At 41.6% G+C, this 21,410-nt stretch overlaps 1 protein-coding gene across 1 annotated transcript in view; it reads left to right on the forward strand.

Moving 5' to 3' along the window:
• Positions 1 to 21,410, forward strand: part of CACNA1C (calcium voltage-gated channel subunit alpha1 C) — an 833,272-nt gene that overhangs the window by 66,017 nt on the left and 745,845 nt on the right. The window contains 2 exon segments of the mRNA XM_043967623.1: positions 15,515 to 15,836; positions 19,963 to 20,068. Coding sequence (XP_043823558.1) covers positions 15,515 to 15,836; positions 19,963 to 20,068 — 428 coding nt within the window.

A 21,410-nucleotide genomic window follows, 5' to 3' on the forward strand; every position in this document is an offset into this window, starting at 1 on the left:
GATAGTGTTTCAGGGTCTTGACCAAGCCAAAGAGACAATAATCCTCCTAGTTCTGATGGGTTCTCTTTTTATTTTTGCAACTTAGTCGGGACTGAAGATTAATGGTCCCTCATTTTCTAGTTATTTGGTCTTTATCAAGTAGAGAATATGACATTTCTGCTCCAGGTTTTGTTCTGTGAATTTAAGGCAGGTAGGGGATGATGGTGGTAAAAATTCACTGGGGATGCAGAGAGAAAACTAATAAAAAGCCAAATTTTCATTTATCAGTGGTCAGGGCTTTTGCAAGCAACTTGGATAATCCACATAATTCAAGAAAGCAGTTTCTCTAAGAAAGAGTCACTGAAAAGTGACAGGAAACATCAAGGCTGTAGAAAGAAGGGTATTTGCAATTCTTCTCTCCCTTTTGCCTTGACATGAATGCCTGCTGCTGCTCTCTTTGATTTTACTTATATCTGGGAAGAGTCTAAAGAGAGCAATGGTGCTGCAGGATGATGACCAGCTTCATACACTTCACTCTTATGGTTGCCCTACTTTAGGAATCCCTGGATAGCACCAGGTTGCTTGGGCATCTTCCTGGTAACCAGTGGAATAACCTACTTGTTTCTAGAGATGAAGATCATAGAAGTGGAAGGAGCCTTAGACATCACCTAAAGGATTCCCCATATTTTTTCCTAAAGTACAGGTTAGATCCTCAATCTGTCTATCTGTCTTCCCTCCCTCTCCCTCCCTCCTTCCTTCCCCTTCCTCTCCCTCCTTCTCCTCTCCTCTCCTTCTTTCTCCCCCTCCCTCCTTCCATCTCTCTCCCTCCCCTCCTCTCCTCTCTCTCTCTCTAACACACACACACACACACACACACACACACAAGTGCACATATGAACACACACACCCTTCCCACTCAATAAACTCCAATGGCTTCGTATTGCCTCCAGGAATAAATACAAAATGTTTTGTTTGGCAAAGTTCTTCATAACCTAATTCCTTCCTATCTTTCAAGTCTTCTTATACTTTACTCACTGGCATGTACTCTTCAATCCAGTGATAATGTCCTCTTGGGTGTTCCATGAACAAGACAATCCACCTCTGGCTTCTGGGCATTTTCTCTGGCTCTCTCCCATGCTTGGAACACTTTCCCTCCTCAACTCTTACCTCCCTGACTTCTTTTAAGTCCCAACTAAAATTCCACCTTCTAAAGGAAGCCTTCCCCATCCCTTCTTAATTCCAGTGCCATCCCTCTATTAATTATTTCTATTCCTTCTGTATATCGCTTGCTTTGCATATATTTGTTTGCATGTTGTCTTCCCTATTGGATTGTAAGCTCCTTAAGGGCAGGGACTCTCTTTTGCTTCTTTTAAAAATTTTATTTAATAAAGATAGATTGATTGATTCATTTTATAAAAAAGAAAAATAAGGCCCAGTGATGTGAATGACTTGTCAAAGCTCAGTCAGATGGTAAATAGTAGAGCCAGTTCCCCAGACTTCAAATTCAGTGCCCCTTTCGCACACCATGTAGAACAGTGACAGCTAGTTTCTCCTTTTGCTTAATTTTTTGCTTCATTCCTTGTTGTTGTTAGAAGATATCTACCTCAAATATGTGAAGACTTCTACCAGGAAAATGGGTGGATGAGAACAATTTGTTCCAATAGCCACGAAGGTGGCCCATTCCTTAGTTAACCACCAAACAATGCAGAAAATCGTTTCTTAGAGATTTTCTCCTAGAATCTTGCCTCTACTATTTCTAAACTCATCCTAGTGATTTAGCATTAAGAGCTAAAATCCACCCTTTGGGAAAACTTTCTCAGTATCAAAGTTTGTTGTGGTTGAGTTGTTTAAATTGTGTCAAACTTTCTTAGTATCAGAGTTTGTTGTTGTTGAGTTGTTTTAGTTGTGTCCTTCACGATACCATTTGGAATTTTCTTGGCAAAGATACTGGAATAGTTTGCTATTTCATTCTGCAGCTCATTTTACAGATGAGGAACTGAGGCAAACATGGTTAAATGACTTGTCCAGTGTCAGACAGCTAGTAAGTAACTGAGGCCTCATTCGAATTCATGAAGATGAATTTTCCTGATTCCAAGACCAGGGCTTTATCCCCTGTGCCACATAGCTGCCCCTAGATATGCACTTGATTTAGCCCATCATCCATCTTCATTATTGTCATCATTGTCATCGTCATAATTATCATTGTCATCAAATATGTATTGAACACCTACCATGAACAGGGCCAACATATAAATGGAAATTAACCAAAGAGAAGAGATGCTCATTCATTTATCTTCCCAATTAAAATAGAAGTATTTGAGGGCTGAAACCATGCCTTATTTATTTTTGCGTCTCTCTCAGCTCTGATCACAGTGCATTACACACAGAATAGGTGTTTAATAACTTGTCTTTAAAAGTGCCATCTGCTGTACGGGTTGCGAAGGAAATGCAAGTTCACTCTTCACCCTTCTGAGAGTTTACAATTGAGAACAAAAATTTTCACAAGCAGACATTGTGACCTGGATCCATGTGAAGCAATAGGACACCAGCCCAGCCAGTCCTGATTCCATGGGTGAGCTTCTTGCTTCCTACCAAATTCGTGGTTTCCCTGAGAACCAGCAACCCCCTTTTTTTTTTTTTGTAGGGCAACAAGGGTTAAGTGACTTGCCCAGGGTCACACAGCTAGTAAGTGTCAAATGTCTGAGGCCGGATTTGAACTCAGGTACTCCTGACTCCAGGGCCGGTGCTCTATCCACTGCGCCACCTAGCTGCCCCAGCAACCCTTTTGAAATGGGGAAGAGGGCTTCTTTCCACAGCCCACACCCACCCCAGGAAAGCTGAGCCATTTGACAAATGGAAGTCATCTTATTCACCCAGGCTATTGGGCAATTTGGCAGTGGGGACTCCCTAAGTCAGAGCTATGGGACTAGTTGTGAGATGAGACTTTATAGTTCAATAACACTGAGACAAGAGCCAAAGCTCACGTATACCCTATGGAAAATATTCAGCTGGGTGCTGGAGGATGGGGCTTTGGATTGGTTTTATAATTTAAAAATTGGGCTTTTCTTGTAGGGTGATTATTTTCTGCTAAGAAAAGCCATTGGTGACACAATGCAAATTGCTTCACCTCTGTGGCACTGTTCCAGACTCAAGTGCATGATTTCGACAGAGATCAAAGTTTTCTTTCCTGGATCTCTTGGCTGGTTCAGTTGTCTTGTTACAAGCAGGATTCAGGGAGGAGAATGCTGGATTGGAAGGAAGGCCTGGGTTTCAATCCCAGTGCTGATACATAGGAATGCGGTGATCCTGCGTGAGTCATAGCTTCAGAGAGCCTTGGTTTCCTCAACTTGGCTTTGCTTTCTTTAGTGATGAGTGTTATTCTTCACCCCAGGAATGAGGAGAGTCAGATGGAAAGCCAGTTTGCATGCTTAAGTTATTATTGTTTTGTTTAGTTTTTTTTCCCCTAACTGGTAAGAGTTGTATCACAACTAGTTATGTGAGATAGGCCTTTAGTCATCCCCGAACTGGTCATCCATAAAATGACATGACAATGCTGCTATCCTATCTTGTGGAGAGAAGGGAGCAAAGAAATCATGGCATGATAACACAGAGGAAGGAAGCCGGAGAGAATCATAGAATCATAGGATTTAGACTAGCAGGGACCTTTATGGATCCTCCTTTTAAATTAGGAAATTCACACTCAAAGATGTTAAATGTTTTATTCCAGGTTACATGAGTACAGAGTAGGTCAAAAGTCATGATGTTTTAGGGGCAGCTAGGTGGCACAGTGGATAGAGCACTGGTCTTGGATTCAGGAGAACCTGAGTTCAAATCCACCGTCAGACACTTGACACTTACTAGCTGTGTGACCCTGGACAAGTCACTTAACCCCTGTTGCCCCGCAAAAAAACAAAAATAAAACAAAAACAAACAAAAAAGTCATGATGTTTAATTACTTTTTTAAGTCATTAAAAATTTGTTTTGCCATCTACAAGACTTGATTTTTCATATGTAAATTCATTTTCTATATATACTGTATATAATGCTATGGTATTATAAATTAAAAGCAAAAATAAGGGAGTTATTAAATATTGAAACCGCTTTGTGACTTTTGACCCACCCTATAACAAGTGCTAGATCTGGGATTTGAACCTTAGTGTCCTGATTGTAATTCCATTCCTCTTTCTACAACACCTCAAGTAAATAGCACTGAATAGAACCCGAGAGACCATGTATCTGTCATAGTGGAAAGAAAGAATGCACAGGGAGTCAAGAGATCTGTATTTGAATCCTAGTCTAATACTTGCTAACTCTTTGTGAGACCCTGTTCAAGTCACTTCGCTTGTCAATTAAACCTCGGTTTCTACATCTGTAAAAGGGGGAATCATACTTTTACTACCTACCTCACAGAGCTGTTGTGAAACAGATGTTAAATTAAATCTTAGCAAATGTTAAAATTACTATATAAATATGAGTTGCTATAACAGGAACAAAATTACTCTCTTGAAGTAAGAGAGGCTGCTAAGGTCTGAGGATGTGGGACCAGCTCAAGCCATTAGGATGGGAAAGAGCTGAGTGGGAGGAACACAAAAACAATCAGAAGAAAGTTGGAAGAGAGGAATAAAAATTTTGTGCTGGTACAAAGAAGGAGAAAAGCATTTATCAAGGGCTTACTATGTATAAAACAGGCAGGTAGGTGGTACAGTGCATGGAGTGCTGGGAGTGGAGTCAGGAAGATTCACCTTCCTGAGTTCCAATCTGGCCTCAGACACTTAGTAGCTGTGTGACCCTGGGCAAGTCACTTAACCCCATTTGCCGCAATTTCCTCATCTGTAAAGGCAAACCACTTCAGTGTCTTTGCCAAGAAAATCCCAAATAGGGTCACAAAGAGTCAGATATGACTGTACAACCAAAATGTATAAAACGCTGTGATAAACACTAGGGATTCAAATTGAAAATCAAGTCAGTCTCTGCCCTTAATAAGCTCACATCCTAAGGAGCAGAGACAGCACACATTTTTCAGTGGCAAGTCAGATGGAAAGGCCCTTAGAGTACAGGGGTAAGTAGATGGTACTGCCCCTTCTTTAGTGTTATTTCCACTAACAAAAAGCATCCTCTTCTGATGTTGAACCATCTGGCGGCACCATTTTCTTTGCTTTCAGTTGCTGTAGCTGCTGCGTCATCTGCAGAAGCAGTTGTCAGGTTGCATCTCTTCAAGGGTTAATTTTTAGGTGGTGAGTCTGTGCTAGAGGGAAGGTGAGTGGTCTAGGGACAAGGGGAAGTGCTATTATTCCTGGAACTCTTGGATTCAAAGCCCTGGGTTGTCTCCATCTGGGTCTGAGAGGTGGTGGAAGTAGTTTGACCTACCTCGTACACACCAATCCTGTCTCTCTTGCTGCTTCAGCTAGGCTGGATTGCTTACCTTGTGGTTGGAAGTTAGTAGGCAGCTGGTAGGACTGCTTGGCCTCTTCTTCACAGGGTTTTCTTCCCTGGAAGTTGGCTACAGGAACTGAGGTGGAAGAAGGGCCATTTTCCTGGAGGTGCTGTTACTTCTAGGGTTCTGAAGCTTACTTGTCTATTGATGGCAGTTGGTCAGTGACTGGGGCAGCTAGGTGGTGCAGTGGATAGAGTGCTGCACCTACAGTGAGGAAGACTCATCTTCCTGAGCTTAAATCTGGCCTCGGATGTGTACTAACAATGTGACCCTGGGCAAGTCACATAACCTTGTTTGTTCCTCATCTGTAAAATGAGGGAGAGAAGGAAATGACAAACCACTCCAGTATCTCTGCCAAGAAAAACCCAAATGGGGTCATAAAAAGTTGGACACAACTTAAAAATGACTAAACTGGGGGGCAGCTAGGTGGTGCAGTGGATAGAGCACCAGCCCTGGATTCAGGAGGACCTGAGTTCAAATCCGGCCTCAGACACTTTACACACTTACTAGCTGTGTGACCCTGGGCAAGTCACTTAACCCCAATTGCCTCACACACACAAAAAAATGACTGAACTGAACTGATCTAGTCAGTGATTAGTGGTGGTGGTGGTGAAGGCTCCTATACAGGAGTTGCTCAACTTGATGATGACTACAGGGGCCAGGCAGACAGCAGGGCCAGTGATTTGGGGTGGGGTGGTGCTGTGGCTATTCCTGGAGCTTTTGGACTAGTAGTAATGTTTACCTTCACTACCTTCAGAGTTCAGTTCAATTGCCGCCTTCTACAACAAGCCTTTTCTGATCTCAACCCACCCCATTCTTAGTGCTTCCCTCTCCTTGCTGAAATGATGTATTTATTGTATATATTTTGCATTTACTTATCAGTGTTCATGTTGTCCCCTCACTTCTTGAGTAGAATGCATGGGACTCGAGTGCATTTTTGGTTTTGTCTTTGTATTACGAGGGCCTAACTCATGCTTGGCTTATAGATAGAAAGCATTTAAAAAATAACCTGTTGAATAGAATTGAGTTCAGATCATAATTAGAATGAGTGAGGATCATAGAATTGGAAAGATCTTCAGAGATTATTCTAATCCCTTCAGTTTAAAAGTGAGGAAACAGAGGCTGAGTTGAGAGGACTCAAACTAAACCTCTAATTTCTGTTAGTCTTTGCGGTCCTTAGAATAAGTGCCTAATGAGCCTAGATAGATGATCTCTCATTATGTGTCCCCACCTCAACTGCCCAAATCTGGCAGAGTCGAAAACCTTCTGGGTTCCTTGGGATTGTATCGTGCTATTGAAGAACCAAGATTAAGGGATGAGGCTGGAAAGAGTATGAAAGCCAAGGTTTGAAGAGAATTTTTTATTCTTATGGGGCAATGAGGGTTAAGTGACTTGCCCAGGGTCACACAACTAGTTAAGTGTCAAGTGTCTGAAGTTGGATTTGAACTCAGATCCTCCTGAATTCAGGGTCAGTGTTTTATTCACTGGGCTACCTAGCTGCCCCTGAAGAAAATAATTTTAAGGAACTATATTAGGGGCTGTAGGATTTTTTTTTCAGGGCAATGGGGGTTAAGTGACTTGCCCAGGGTCACACAGCTAGTAAGTATCAAGTGTCTGAGGCCGGATTTGAACTCAGGTACTCCTGAATCCAGGGCCGGTGCTTTATCCACTGCGCCACCTAACCGCCCCGGGCTGTAGGATTTTTGATTGGTTGTCATGAAAAGATTTTGAAAAAAGATGTGAAGGAAGAGGAAACTTCAGCTCAGAAATAAAAATACTGACATATTTGGTTACAAGTTGAAGGGGGTGCCTAGGAAGAAGAATGTTGTGCCCCTTGTCAAACCAAGAAATTAGGTCTGATATTTCTTATGTGAACTAGAGGTTTAAATCCTCTTCAGTGTCATGATTACTTTATATTAGTATGATGACCGTATTTTCCTAGCCAAAAATTAGAGCTTTGTCTCAACAAAAAGACACGTTTTACAATTTAAAATATACTTTATTTTCTTCAAAGCAAGCATGTTCTAGATGGCCATTATAATGCATGTTGTAATATACATACTAGTGGTGACAGGAGAGTTAATTTAATAAGGGATTATTAATCAAGGTTTGGGAGCTCATTGGATGAAGGCAGCTCCCTGTATGTATACTAACATAAGATCTCAGTGCTAGAAATGCAATATTTCCAGCCTTCTGTTCTTAAAAGCTTAGTGGAGGGTGTGTGTGTGTGTGTCTCTGTGTGTGTCTGTGTGTAAAAACAATACGAGCTCACATTTATATAGTGCTTTAATGTTTTCAAGGCATTTCCCCTCATAACAGCACTGTGAGGTGGGTAGTAGACATGTGTGTGTTGTGTAATCAGTCCTGTGGAGGAGGAAGTCTATTCTACCACTTTGCTCCGGGTTCCCTGTTCTATGCATAATTCTTTATTGTCTCACTCACTCTGTGACCTTTGGTGAGTCATGCAGCTTCTGTCTTTGTTTTCCCATGTGTAAAATGGAGGTGTTCATGCTTGCTAGTTAATAAAGCAGCTGGTGAGCCTCAGGTGCATGAAAAACACAATTATTGTCATTACTATTATTTGTTATTTCAAATCTACTCTTTTAAGTGTAGTCTCCAGAGAAGTTTATATACTAAGAGGTCTCAAACCTAAAAGAGGGTAAGGATACAGGTTAGGGAGGGGATGTTTTATATTCTTTTTAAAAAAATATTCAGTATCAACATTACTAGGGACAGGGAAGAGACAATAATAATGACATTCTGGGCCCTTTTGTGCCTCTCACCGTTGGGCATTGTATGCTATTGATCTTAGGGTTCAGAGTTAATGTGAATCATCCTGGGCAGCCCAGGCAAATAGTTGTGGTAGCTGGGGCAGAAAAGCAGAGGTAATGTCAGGTTTGTTAGTTAGTTTGTTTGTTTGTTTGTTTGTTTTAGTGATGCATGGGGAGACACATGGCCAAAGCCACTCTTCCATTAACTGGGAGATCATCCCAAACTTTGGGGGGAGCCAGGTAGCTGAAACTACATGAGAGGCATCTATAGGATGTGGTGCTGAAAAAGACCTGTGGTACTACTGTTTGAACAGTCAAAAGAGGAAGGTAGCTGGTTACCTGGCAACAGTGTCCCCTCCCTCCTTACACATTGTTGTCTTGGGCTGAATTTTGTACTTTCTCCTCCCTTCCTTTTCTATTTAAGACCATCCTTCATGTTCATTTAAATCAAATTTTGCCCGTCTGAATGGTTTGGGGAGGCGGGGTGGGATGGGGCAAGTGTCACATAGGATGATTCTCCCTAGTACTGCCACCACTCTCGCTCTAATTCTACTGTCAATAGTGGTTTTTTGGAGTCTGACCATTGGTGCCATTTTGAGGTCAGTTGACCATTGGTTTTAGGACACAAGGGATTAAATGCTAAATGCAAGATGATAGTGTTTGGAATAGACTAGATTGTTCATATGAGTTTACATTAGACTAATACAGAGATAATACTGAGTACAGAAAGCAGTGGGCTATGCCCAGGTGAGACCACCTCTAGAATGTCATGTTCAGTTCTGGGTTCTCCTTTTTAGAAGGAGGCATGTTGATGTACTGAAATGTCTCCACAATAGAGTGACTGGGATCGTTGGGAGGCTCGAGATGAAGGATCATTTGAAGGAACTTAGAAATATTTAGACGAAGGAAGAAAGAGACAACTTGGGAGGGAAAGACATAATAGCTCATTTCAAGTGTTTGAAAGTCTATCATGTTCAAGTATGATCAGACATTTTTCCTCTTTAACACCACAGAGCAAGGAGCCATGAATGGAAGTTACAGAGGCACATTTGAGGTCAATGCAAGAATCAACTTCTGGACAATTAGAGCTGTCCATAAATAGAACGAGCTGCCTCAGTTGGTCTTGAGAAGACTTTCTCACTGAAAGTCTTCAAATCAAGGCTGGATGACCCACTTTGGCTTATTATGAAAGGAATTTCTATTTAGTTATGTGTTGTACTAGATGGCCTCTTAGCTTTCTTTCTATTCAGAAATGCTGCGACACTAAATAGCAGAATAAAGGCAGAGGGATGTGGTCTCCAGGTGAGAGAGTGTCCAGGAAGTTTACAAGGAGCACTTCTATAGCCTTTAAGATAGAGCAGCTGAGGTTTGCATATGCAGCCATTCCCTGACTGGCTAGCCACCTCTTTGGACTTAAAGGGCCCTCAGTTGGTTTCTGACTAGGCTTTCTCACTGTCAATATTTTCTGAAAGCAACAATACTTTTAAAAAAAACTATGGGGAATCCCAAAGGGTATCCAAATACTTCAGTGAGCCGGGTCCTGGTGTCCAGTCTCTTCTTCTGTAGTCTTCTGGGGTCTAGGTAGGGATTCTTGTCTGGGGGTTTTTACAGATAGTACTGCTTCTAGGAAAATATATCTCAGATGATACCATTTTATTTGTAGTATCTTAGGAGAAGGGAGAGTGTGAAGACAGTGTAAGATAGGGGAGTTTTATCATCACACGCTGATGCCAAATGTCTTATACTGGTGCATACACTTAGGCTGCAGAATGCTGGACATTTATGCAAAGGAGGCCTCAAAGTGACATTGTTTCCAGGGTTGAATTCAGCATTTATATCCAAAATCAAGGGAAGGTGGAAATAGGTTTCTATCACTGCTTAGACAGGAGTTTGTGCTAGGTATGATATAAAGTGACTTGAACAGTTATAGCCCCTGCTGACTACAGGCTTATATTCTGAGTCAATGGCTACAAAGGGGAATGTGTTCCCTGTAGGGGGAGACCCAGATGATCTTTTTGAGTACAGAAAGAAGCTACTTCCATTTATATATTTTTAAATTAAAAAAAAGAGAGAAAGATATGAAGCTTTCCATTACTATTTAATATTTGTGTTGATACTGGCACTCTTCTATATCAGAAAGTTATATGTCCTGTATGATGTATGAGGGGAGAGTAGGAATTCCATAACTCAGAGGAATTGACTGTAAAAACTTGTTTGTTTTAAGAATATTACAACATATTACGTGTTACAGTGGTTTACATGTCCCCAGTTAAGTGGATTTACAGATTATATTGTTAGTTTTCAACTAAACCAGCTCTCACAAAATAAACAAGTAGCTTAAAAAGATTCTTGCAAAGTTAAACCACAAATTGAAGATAATACTAATAATAGGAGCACAAGCAAAGAATAAGAAAATGGCAGAGTTGACAATCAGTCTGCTCCTAGTATAAACTCTTGATTAGCCTCCATTACAAGGTAAAAATGATGATGATCTAATCAGATTTGACAAGAAGTTGGCAAAAATTGAAATTATCAAGATTATTTGAAATAAAGATTTATACCTACTATCACTAATGATGAACCTTGCTCTAAGTATATAATGTGCCATGAGATAGTAGTTAATGATAGCATGGAGCCATTATGATTCACAAGAGATTTAAGAATTAATCTTTTGTTGCCAAAATGATGGGCTGTCACCTGTGCAGGTATACAAGTCTGCAAATTTAACCCACTTAGAAACAGAATCTCCTAACCTGTTCAAAAGTATTCTAAGCAAAGAGTTTTAGTGAATTTTGAATCCATTTATCAAAAATATGAAAATGCAAAACCTCCCAATTAGTTTGCAAGAATAGCTGATTGATATCAGGGAACATGGAAATTTACTGGCTGAATTTCAATACAAACCTTTGTATAACTGGTAGATTGGGTTGAAAAATGAGTACCACAGTTTAGTCAGGACAGCCAATAGACTTTTATTTGGATCTATATATCTTTGTGAGGTATCATTTTTCAGTTATTCCAGATATTAAAACTAAGAATCAAAAGAAAATGAACTTAGAACACATTGCTGTATTAAACCAAGATTTTAAAAAAATAATGAAACTTATTCAGTCACATCGCTTTCATTAAAATTTTAAATTAATATTCCACATCAGCACATGGATAATGGTATTTCTGGTTTTCAATAAAAAAACATAGAATATGGATATATACGTATTCATATATCAATAGATTATAAGCTCCTTGAGGGCAGGGACTATCTTTTACCTCTTTTTGTATCTCTAGCCCTTAGCTCAGTGCTTGGCACAAAATAGGTGCTTAATAAATGTTTATGAATTGATTAATATATATTTATATCTATGTCAGTATACTTATAGCTATATAATAGAATACTGAAATTGGAATCAAAATTGACTTCAAATCTAAACTTTGATACTTATTAGCTGTGTCTCCATGGGCAAGTCACTTAACCTTTACTTTTGGTGAAAGCCAAAAGATTGTATAATTGAAGCATTTATGATACAATTGTAATAGTTGTTAAGTCATTTTTTTCAGTTGTGTCTGACTCTCTGTGACACCATTTAGGGTTTTCTTGGCAGAGATACTGAAGTGGTTTGCCATTTCCTTCCCTACCTCATTTTACAGATGAGGAAACTGAGGCAAACAATGTTAAGCGACTTGTCCAGGATCATGCTGCTAGTAAGTGTTTGAGGCTGAATTTGAACCCAGGAAGATGAGACTTGCTGACTTCCAGCACTCTATGTATTGCACCATCTAGCCACTTCAATGGTTGTCACACTGATGAAATGAAGTAATAATTTTAAAGTACTGTTTATTTCATCTTGATCTCATCCTTTTTTGTATTCATACAGCGGCCTGCACATATCATTTATAAACATACATGTATTTGGGGGCAGATGCTCATTTTTTTTAACCAATGGGGCACATGATCAAAAAGTGTAGAGATGATTGCTCTAAGGTACAAGAAGAGAGGAAGGTGTAAGGAGGGGTTAGAGCAGAATGGAGCTGAAGGAAATACCTCAGTTTAATAGCAAGGACCTGAACTGTTCTGCTATAAAGCTGTGATCAGTTCTGTACATATGTGATCCTCAATGTGTACCGCGGCAAGGAGCACTATAAATTCATTCATTCCGAGAGGGAATCTACCATCAAACTGCTGGGTACTATTAAGAGTTCATTCTTCCAGATTCAGTAGCTATCAATAAAGCGCCTACCATATTCGGAATATCATGATAGGTGTTCTACTTATATTTATCTCAGCGAAAAACAAAACAAAACTCAGCCTTCTTCCTATTTAATATTTTGATTAACATTTGGCACCCTTATGTGTCAGGCAGTCATGAGATGTTCTGAGGGAACACGAGGGGTTGACAGTGACTCCCTCACTTATTTGTTTGCTTTAAGCATATTGAGGTTTACATGTGCCCAGTTAAGTGGATTTACAGATTATATTATTAGTTTCAAATAAACTAGCCTCGATAAAACAAACAAGTGGCTGAAAAAGATCCTTGTAAAATTAAACCACAAACTGAAGATAATAATGAAAGCACAAGCAAACAATAAGAAAAAGAGTAGAGTGGGCATTTTTGAGGGATCCTAAGTTGGATACTATCCCTCCAGATGGTGAAAGATGATTTGGATATTATCTCTTAGATAAGACACATATAGGACCATTAGGTACAAAACAAAATGCTAGGTCAGGTGTGAGTGGAGGAGGCATTCTTGATGGGGGATCAGAAAAAGCTTCTTGGAGGAGCTCACATTACAATGGGCTTGTAAGGATGGGTCGGAATTCAACAAGTGCATGGGGGAGAGAAGGCATTCCGACCAGAGTATGAGTGAGTGTACAGAGGGAGAGGACAGAGTGTGTTTGGATATGCAAAATGGGTATTATCTTTGGTTAGATAATAGAACATTTGGAAGGGAGTGATAAGAGTAGGCTGGCCTCCGTCAATCTCACAATTTGAAAATGGAAGAATTTACCAGGTCTAGTGGTGAAAGGTGAAGTCTCTCTCTAATTTGCACATAAATGGACTTCCCAATGCATACCTACTCATGTTACTTATGCCATCTCATGAAAAGGTGGCCCTTCTTTGTCAAGGCAAACCTCTCTATATGCACATCCATCTTCTCCAGCAGATTATGCCCTATATCATTGCCATTCTGTCACTAGTCTCCAGTCTCTCCCTGTCTGCTGGTTCATTCCCTACTGCTTACTGACATGCTCACGTTCCCTGCAGCCTCAAAAAGCCCTCATCCGTTCTGCCTATTTGTCCAATATCTCATTTGTGGCAAAACTCCTTAAGAAGACCATCTACAATAGGTGCCTTTGCTTCCTTTCCTCTCACTCTTCTTAACTTTCTTCAGTCTGGCTTCTGACCTTACCATTCAGCTGAAAGTGCTCCCTCCAAAGTTACGGACAATGTCTTTCTTAATTACCTACTCTAATGACTTTTTCTCAATCATCCTTCTTGACTTCTCTGCCACCTTTGACACTGTCAATCACTTCCCTTTATCCCTGATGGTCTCTTCTCTCTAGGTTTTTAGTACACTCTTCTCTCTTGGTTTTTCTCCTACTTATTTGGCCACCTTTCCTCTGTCTCCTTTGGTGGATCTCTATCCAGGTCATGTCTGCTAATCATGGGCCCTCTTCTTTTCTGCCTCTATACCTGTTTGCTTAATGATCTCGACAGCTGAATTCAATGATCATCTTTCTACTGATGAGTCTCAAATCTACCTATCTAGCCCTAACCTTTATGCTGCCCTCCAATTTGACATCTCCAGCTGCCTACTAGACATCTCAAACTACATGTCCTTTAGACATCTTAAACTCAACATGTCCAAGACTGAACTTGTTATCTTTTCCCCCAAACTCTCTCCCTTCCTTCCAACTTCCCTATTACTGAGGGAGGTATTTCTCTCCTCCTAGTCCCTCAAGCTTACACCTAGGGGTCTTTCTCACTCCTCATCTCACCCCATCATATCCAATCTATTGCCGAGGCCTGTTAATTCTGCCTTTGTAGCATCTCTTGAATGTGCCCCCTTCTCTTCTCTGATCCTGCCACTACCCTGATGCAAGCCCTCATCCCCTCGTGCCTAGACTATTGCAGTAGCCTGCTGTTTGGTCTCCCTGCCACAAAGCTCTTTCCTCCAATCTATCCTCCAATGAGCTGCCAAAGTGATCTTCCTAAAGCATAGGCCAGACCAAGTCATTCCCCTGCTCAATCAACTTCAGTGGCTCCTTATCACTTCTAGAATCAAATAGAAAATGCTCTCTTTGGCATTCAAAGCCCTTCATAATCTCCCTCTCCCTCTCTTTCCAGTCTTCTTTTCCCTTATTCTCCCCACATACTCTGTGACCCAGTGCCAATGGCCTTTTTGCTGTTCTTCCAACAATACGCTTCATTTCTTCATTGGGTCATTACATTGCCTGTTCCCCATGCCTGGGATGCTCTCTCTCCTTGTCTCTATCTCCTGCCTTTCCTGGCTTCCTAAATGACCATTTCCTACAGGAAGTGTCTTCCCTCTGCTGATTATTTCTTACTTCCTCTTTACATAGCTTGTCTGTCCGTAGTTGTTTGCATGTTGTCTCCTTATTAGACTGTGAAGTCCTTCAAAGCAGGGAGAGCCTTTTGCCTTTAGTGGCACATAATGGAATTCTTAATAATGTTTACTGATGGGGCAGCTAGGCAGCAGTGGATAAAGCACCCGCCCTGAATTCAAATCCAACTTCAGATACTAGCTGTGTAACCCTGGGCAAGTCACTTAACCCTCATTGCCTCATTGCCCCCCCCCCCCCCTGCAAAGTTTATTGACTGACTGACTGATTGCCTTCAAAAAAATCACAAGTCTTTGACATACATCTAGGTTCTGAGTGGTTTGGATAATTAATGCCCCTGAGTTTGTGATATGTATTCAAATTTGTACTGAATTTATAATTATATAAAATGTGGTAACTAGTTCCAGACCAATGGAAATATACAGTGCAAGTTCAAATAGTGTGACCTCTTCAGGAGATTCATTATTTGCACTAATCTGAACCTGGAGAAACTAGACACAGAAACTAAAGGGTTTTTTTTTTGCCTAAAATCACTCCGGTAATTAGTAGCACCTAAGTCTCTTAATACTCAAGGCAGTGTTTCTTCTATTACTCCAAACTCAGGTGTCCCCAACCACCAATCCTCTACATCTTTCCCCTTAGCTCTCTGTGATTGAGAGCGTTCTTGAGACCTGATGCTCCAGCGGTCTTTCCCCCCTCATTTTTCTCTTTCTTAGTAACCTTCTTACTCTCTCCACTTTCCTTCTGCAGGTTCCAACTATGGGAGCCCTCGCCCAGCTCATGCCAACATGAATGCCAATGCCGCGGCGGGGCTTGCTCCGGAGCACATCCCCACCCCAGGAGCAGCCCTCTCCTGGCAAGCAGCCATTGATGCCGCCCGGCAAGCCAAGCTGATGGGCAGTGCTGGCAATGCTACCATCTCCACCGCCAGCTCCACTCAGAGGAAGCGGCAGCAGTACGGGAAACAGAAGAAGCAGGGAAGCACGACCGCCACTCGCCCACCCCGGGCATTGCTGTGCCTGACCCTGAAAAACCCCATCCGGAGAGCGTGCATAAGCATCGTTGAGTGGAAATATCCTTTTTGGCGTGGTCTGGATAGTATGCTAGTGCTCTCTTCCCACTATCAGTATTTACTTTGGGGAATCAGGGGGCAAGGAGCAGGGGTCCTGGGTCAGAGGATCCAATTCTGTCTCCAGTGTCTGCTCTCTGTGAATTTGAGCAAGCCACTTAACCTCCTTGGGTCTCAGTTCCCTAATCTGTAAACATAGGGGAGGAGAGGTTGTACTACATGGTGTCCTGGGTCCCTTTCAAATTGGATATTTATCATCCTGTGATCACTCCTGATGGGACTAAGCAGGATCTGGAGGCAATGTCTAACTTCCAGACGTAGGAAATAACAATAACTTTTAGGGGATCTATAGGTTACAAGACATTTTCTTCCTATTCAATATAGCATAGTATAGGGAAAAAGAGCACTGGATTTTGGGCTTGAGGGCTTGGGGTGAAATCCTAGCTCTGCTATTTCCTACATATGTGATCTTGGTCATAACCTTTTTGGACCTCGTTTTCCTCACCCTTAAAATGAGAGTATTGGCTCAGGTGACCTCTAAAGACTCTCTCCCAGTCTCAATCCTATGAATTCTGTGAAGCAGATAATAAATACATGCAGGTACTATTTCCATTTTGTAGGTGAGGAAATAGGCTGGGAGAGGTGACTTGAGCAAGGTGACGCAGATGGTCAGCCCCCAACTCAGTACTCAAACTCGGATCTTTGACCTCAAGTCTTTTCAATTCCTTCCATTTTGAAACTAATCGTAAAAATGTGCTGTAAAATTAATTCATCTCTGACCCCCTGGATGAGCTGGTTGTGTATCTTGTTTCCCTGGGTCTTCCTTTATCTCCCTCCTTCCCCTTCCTTTCAATCTTAACAGATTTGAGGTTGGTTTCATGGCTTTATTAGGGAGAATATCAGCTTAGAAAAAGAAGCCATTGTCACATCTTAGTTCAGGGGCCTAGGCCTCTGGTGTAAGTAGCCATAGATCCTTGTTGTGCTGTTTACTAGGAAGCTAATAAGTAGGCCCTTGAAGGTAGTGGGGGGAGGGGGCAGTGCCCTCTATGGCATGTCATTAAAAGTCGTTGATGTGGAGAATGAATTGAAGGATTCTCCTTTTTCAAGCCCTCCTCTCAGTAATAACAATAGCTAGCATTTATATAGCTCTTTAAGATTTGCAAAGTACTTTGCAAATAAGATCTCATTTTTTTTCTTCACTGCAACACTGGGAGACAGGTGCTATTATCAATGCATTTTAGATCCCTCCCCAGCAGTGTGCCGGAGCCAGCTTGTACCCGCTCATGAGAACCGATTGTTAAATTTTCATTGTAAGCATTTAAGCCTCGGAAATCATTAACTGCTACAAATCAGGGCTTGGTTTATTATTTTATTGCTTGTCTAGACTTAAAGTGATGGAGAAAATGTTAACAGTACAAATGAAACTTGAAAATGTGGCCTTGTTTTTGGAGAGCTGATTCTTAAACATTTCCCAGCACACCTCCTCTTCTAATAGTATTTCTTGAGTGCTTTTTATCACATGCTCAAAGCCCAGAGCTCTCCTTTTAAGGAAGTTCACATTGGCAGAAAAAGTTCTGGAAAGAACACCATATTTGGGCCCAGACAGATAAAATCCTGGTCCTACTACATGCTAGTTGTGTGACCTTAGTGAGGCTTCCTCTGATCTTTAGGCTTCAGTTCTCTCATCTGTAAACGCAGAGGGTTAGATTAGAAGATATTTGAGGTCCCTTTCAGTTCTAAATCCTAAGAATGGCTTCTGGGGAAGAGAAAAATGCTGGAATAGAGAGAATTCCATCATATGCTTAAGAAGCCATACCCCAACCAAGAATCCTCAACATGGGATAAAATGAAAGTGAATGTACACATCTTAGAAAGATGAGGGAATAAAGAGCAAAGGAGAGGATTCTACTAGAAAGAAAAAAGTGAATCAGGTGGAGAATTTACTTACATTCAAGGGTGGAGAATGGGTAGCAGTAGATATTTGACTTAAAATTTACCTGAATGGTACCAAAGTAGCAGAAGCCTATGGTAGGGCAAGATCTCTTGCCTTTTTCAGTGACCCATATGCATCTTATGCCCTAATTGTGAATACAGGTCAACCTATTAGACTTCCCATGGCACAGTAATACCTCTTATCAAGAATGGGAGGAGTAAGGAGAGGGACAAAAGGATCCATGAGGATCCACATGGCTGGTAGGAGAAACATCCGATCAGTAACACATATTAAGCAAAAACAGATGAGCTCTTAGTAGTAACTCTCCGTGAAGTTGCCAGAGTATCTAGGAAGGGTAGATAGGTAAGAAAGCAGTCAGGTAAGCAGACCAGTTGGTTCTTGCCAGGAAAAGAGGGCTCAAATGCTCTCTTTGAGTAGAGAGAGGTTAAAAATGATCACTTACTCAACCCTGAGATGGTATAACCAACCTACATCTTTTAACCTATCTGTCTTGATTGATTTCATTGATATGATATCCTATTTGATAGGATGATGGATGGTAGGTTAGGATTTGGGTGGAGGTTGGATTAATAACAGTTGGTCTGGTGATCTAAGTACCAAAGACTTGTGTAGAGAGACAGGCAGGTGACATTTGACAAAAGGATGGACACACTGTAAGATAGCTGGGTTGATGGCTCTGCTCCCAATTTCTCACATGACCTTGGGTAGTTCAGTCCACTTCCCTGCATTTCATAGGAAACATTGAATTGGTTTGATCACCTCTCTAAAGTCTCTCCCCCCCCCCCCCCGAGTTAACTACAGGTCACTGAAATGATAAGAAATACAGGGTCCAGGGGTGTCATTTAAACCATGCTGCAGCTGGGCAGAATTTTATTAGCTTTAGCTCATTGAACAAAGTGGCCTAGAAGGAAAGAAACCCCCTCTCAAAGGGAAGATCTAGGTGCCCTTGCTTAGCACATTGGATGGACAACATGGTGGTGGAAACATCACTAGTATAGGTTGCAGCTGGGAAGATTTGAATTCTAATCTCGTCTGTGCCACACTTAATATTTCTGTATCCCATTTGCTTTACTTATGGCTGACATTTATATAGTCTTTTAAGGTCTGTTTGCAAAGCACATTACATTTATTATCTCACTTGATCCTCACAATAGCCCTATGAGGTAGATACATCCCCATTTTTCAGTTGATGAAACTGAAGCTCAAAAAAGTCAAGTGATTTATCCAAGGTCACATAGCTAATAAATTTTAAGGGTTAGAGGCAAGATTTGAACCCAGGTCCATCTTGACCCCTGGGTTCAACATTCTTTCCACTGAACCATGCTAAAGGGGGTTAAATTGGAGGTCTCTAAGACCCCTTCCTGCTTTCCAGTTGTTTTTTTTTTAGTGAGGCAATTGGGGTTAAGTGACTTGCCTAGGGTCACACAGCTAGTAAGTGTTAAGTGTCTGAGGCTGGATTTGAACTCAGGTACTCCTGACTCCAGGGCTGGTGCTCTATCCACTGCGCCATCTAGCTGCCCCTCTTGCTTTCCAGTTTTAACATTCTGTAACTAGAGAATCAATCCCATCTCCCCCTCCCCCCTCTCCCCTCCCCCTCCCTCTCCCCCTCTCCCCTCTCCCCCCCCTCTCCCCTCTCCCCCCCCTCTCCCCTCTCCCCTCTCCCCCCCCTCTCCCCTCTCCCCTCTCCCCCCCCTCTCCCCTCTCCCCCCCCTCTCCCCTCTCCCCTCTCCCCCCCCTCTCCCCTCTCCCCCCCCTCTCCCCTCTCCCCCCCCCACTCAAGCTGCTCTAACTACAAGCCTATTTTACCTAGTCACTAATGAGCCAGGTGTAAACCCTCTGAGGGGCAAGAGGTGTTCTGAGAGGAATAGGAGAGAGAATTGAAACTTAGTTCTTTTAAAGAGCAGACCTGTGTTCAGAAAAATGAAAGAAAAACTCTTTAGAAATTTATGTTTACTCTGGCACGCGACTGGCCTTCACTGCTTTTTACATATTAGGAAGAATTCTGGCGGGGACCCACTAGAAGCACTTAAAAAGGCATATGTTTCTTTTCAGAATACAAGGGGCCTGGAATGTATTCTTTAAACAAAATTCTTATGAATCTTTAATTTAAAAAAAGTGTATGTTTGTGTTGTGCATATTCTCTTTGGAAGTCATTTCCTTAACTCCCTTCCTCAGACCATTTGAAATCATTATTTTACTGACTATTTTTGCCAATTGTGTGGCCTTAGCGATCTATATTCCCTTTCCAGAAGACGATTCCAATGCCACCAATTCTAACCTGGTAAGTCCCTCTATGCTTTTCTTTTCTTGCCCAGAGCCCGGAGGTGGGCTCCAATTCCACGGAGAAAATGTTGCAAATAAAGGAGAAATAAGCTGTGTCTTGGCATATACAAAAGCTTTGTGGAGCTCAGAGCCACGGGTCTGTTTTGCTCTTTATTCAAATTAGCACCTGTCTGATCACAGCTCGTTTTAGGAAAGAATATTCCAATTAGGTGTTAGTGAACTCTGAGGATGATATGTTTTGAGCAGCAGATTTCTATGAGTGTCCTGAAATGTGCTTTGTAAGTTAAAAGTGCAGGTGTTTGCAGGAGAAACCTTTTATTTGTGCCATTCCTTGTCAAAGGTGTTTGGGTCCCTCAGGTGATCTGTGGCGATGATTGCTAGGAAGTTTGCTCATGGACATTTAGTTAGAAAGAATCCCTTTTCTTGGGAAAGGCCACCTTCCCTTGGAGTTGCTGAGGAAGCTGAGGGTCCCAATTTGGGGTTAAAGCTTTCCATGGAAAAATAAGAGAGTGTGTTTACTTTTGCCTTGCTGTGAAGTCAAAACAAAGGACTCTCCTCGTTCTGGGCATGGGGTGGAACAAAGCTCTACAGTGGGTTCTGAAAAACTTTTGTGTCTTTTCCATAGGCCCAGGGCGGGAGGGAATCATCTGCCTTCCCCAACCCCCTAAGCCTCAGGACTTGGATAACTGTTGTTTTAAAAGTGATGTGGGGAATAAAATGTCTTGTCGGCAAAACTCTCTCCTTTTCCTGATGTTCTCAGCACCTTACTCTAATCAGTGTGATAGGACATTCCAATGAAATTGTTGAAAAATGAGAAGCAGGAAAGCTGCAGAGTGGTCCTTCACACGGTTGCCAAGTACAGATGCTATCACTGTTGTGGCCATTTATTGCTTCTATCTTTTTTTCTTCCTCTTAAAAAAATCTGTGACATTTCCTGTTGTCATTGAAGTGAGCAAATTTGCTGCCTATTTAAGCCATTTCTCCACTCTGGCAAATTGGTTACTCTTCCATGTGGGACAAAGTTTTTGGTGCCTGCTGGGATTGTTACTTTTGCCTCTTGGGGTTTGGGGTGGGGATGAATTTCCAGGAAGAGGTTTCAAAGCTGGACTTTGTGAATGCTTGAAAATAGAATGATGACAAAGACAGAAAGAATACAGATGAATAGTATTAGCCACAGCTCACACTATCTTCCTGAGGTGTGACCTCATCCCTTAACGGACAAGACATCTTTTCCATGTCAAAATAAATACAAGCAAGAGTTATCTTACAAATGGTATCTGGAAAAAAAAGCATCGTACAAAGTCTTATTGGTTATCTTTTTGGTTTATCACTTATTTGTT

Source organism: Dromiciops gliroides, chromosome 5 (genome assembly GCF_019393635.1).
Source record: "Dromiciops gliroides isolate mDroGli1 chromosome 5, mDroGli1.pri, whole genome shotgun sequence".
Classification (NCBI taxonomy): Eukaryota; Metazoa; Chordata; class Mammalia; order Microbiotheria; family Microbiotheriidae; genus Dromiciops; species Dromiciops gliroides.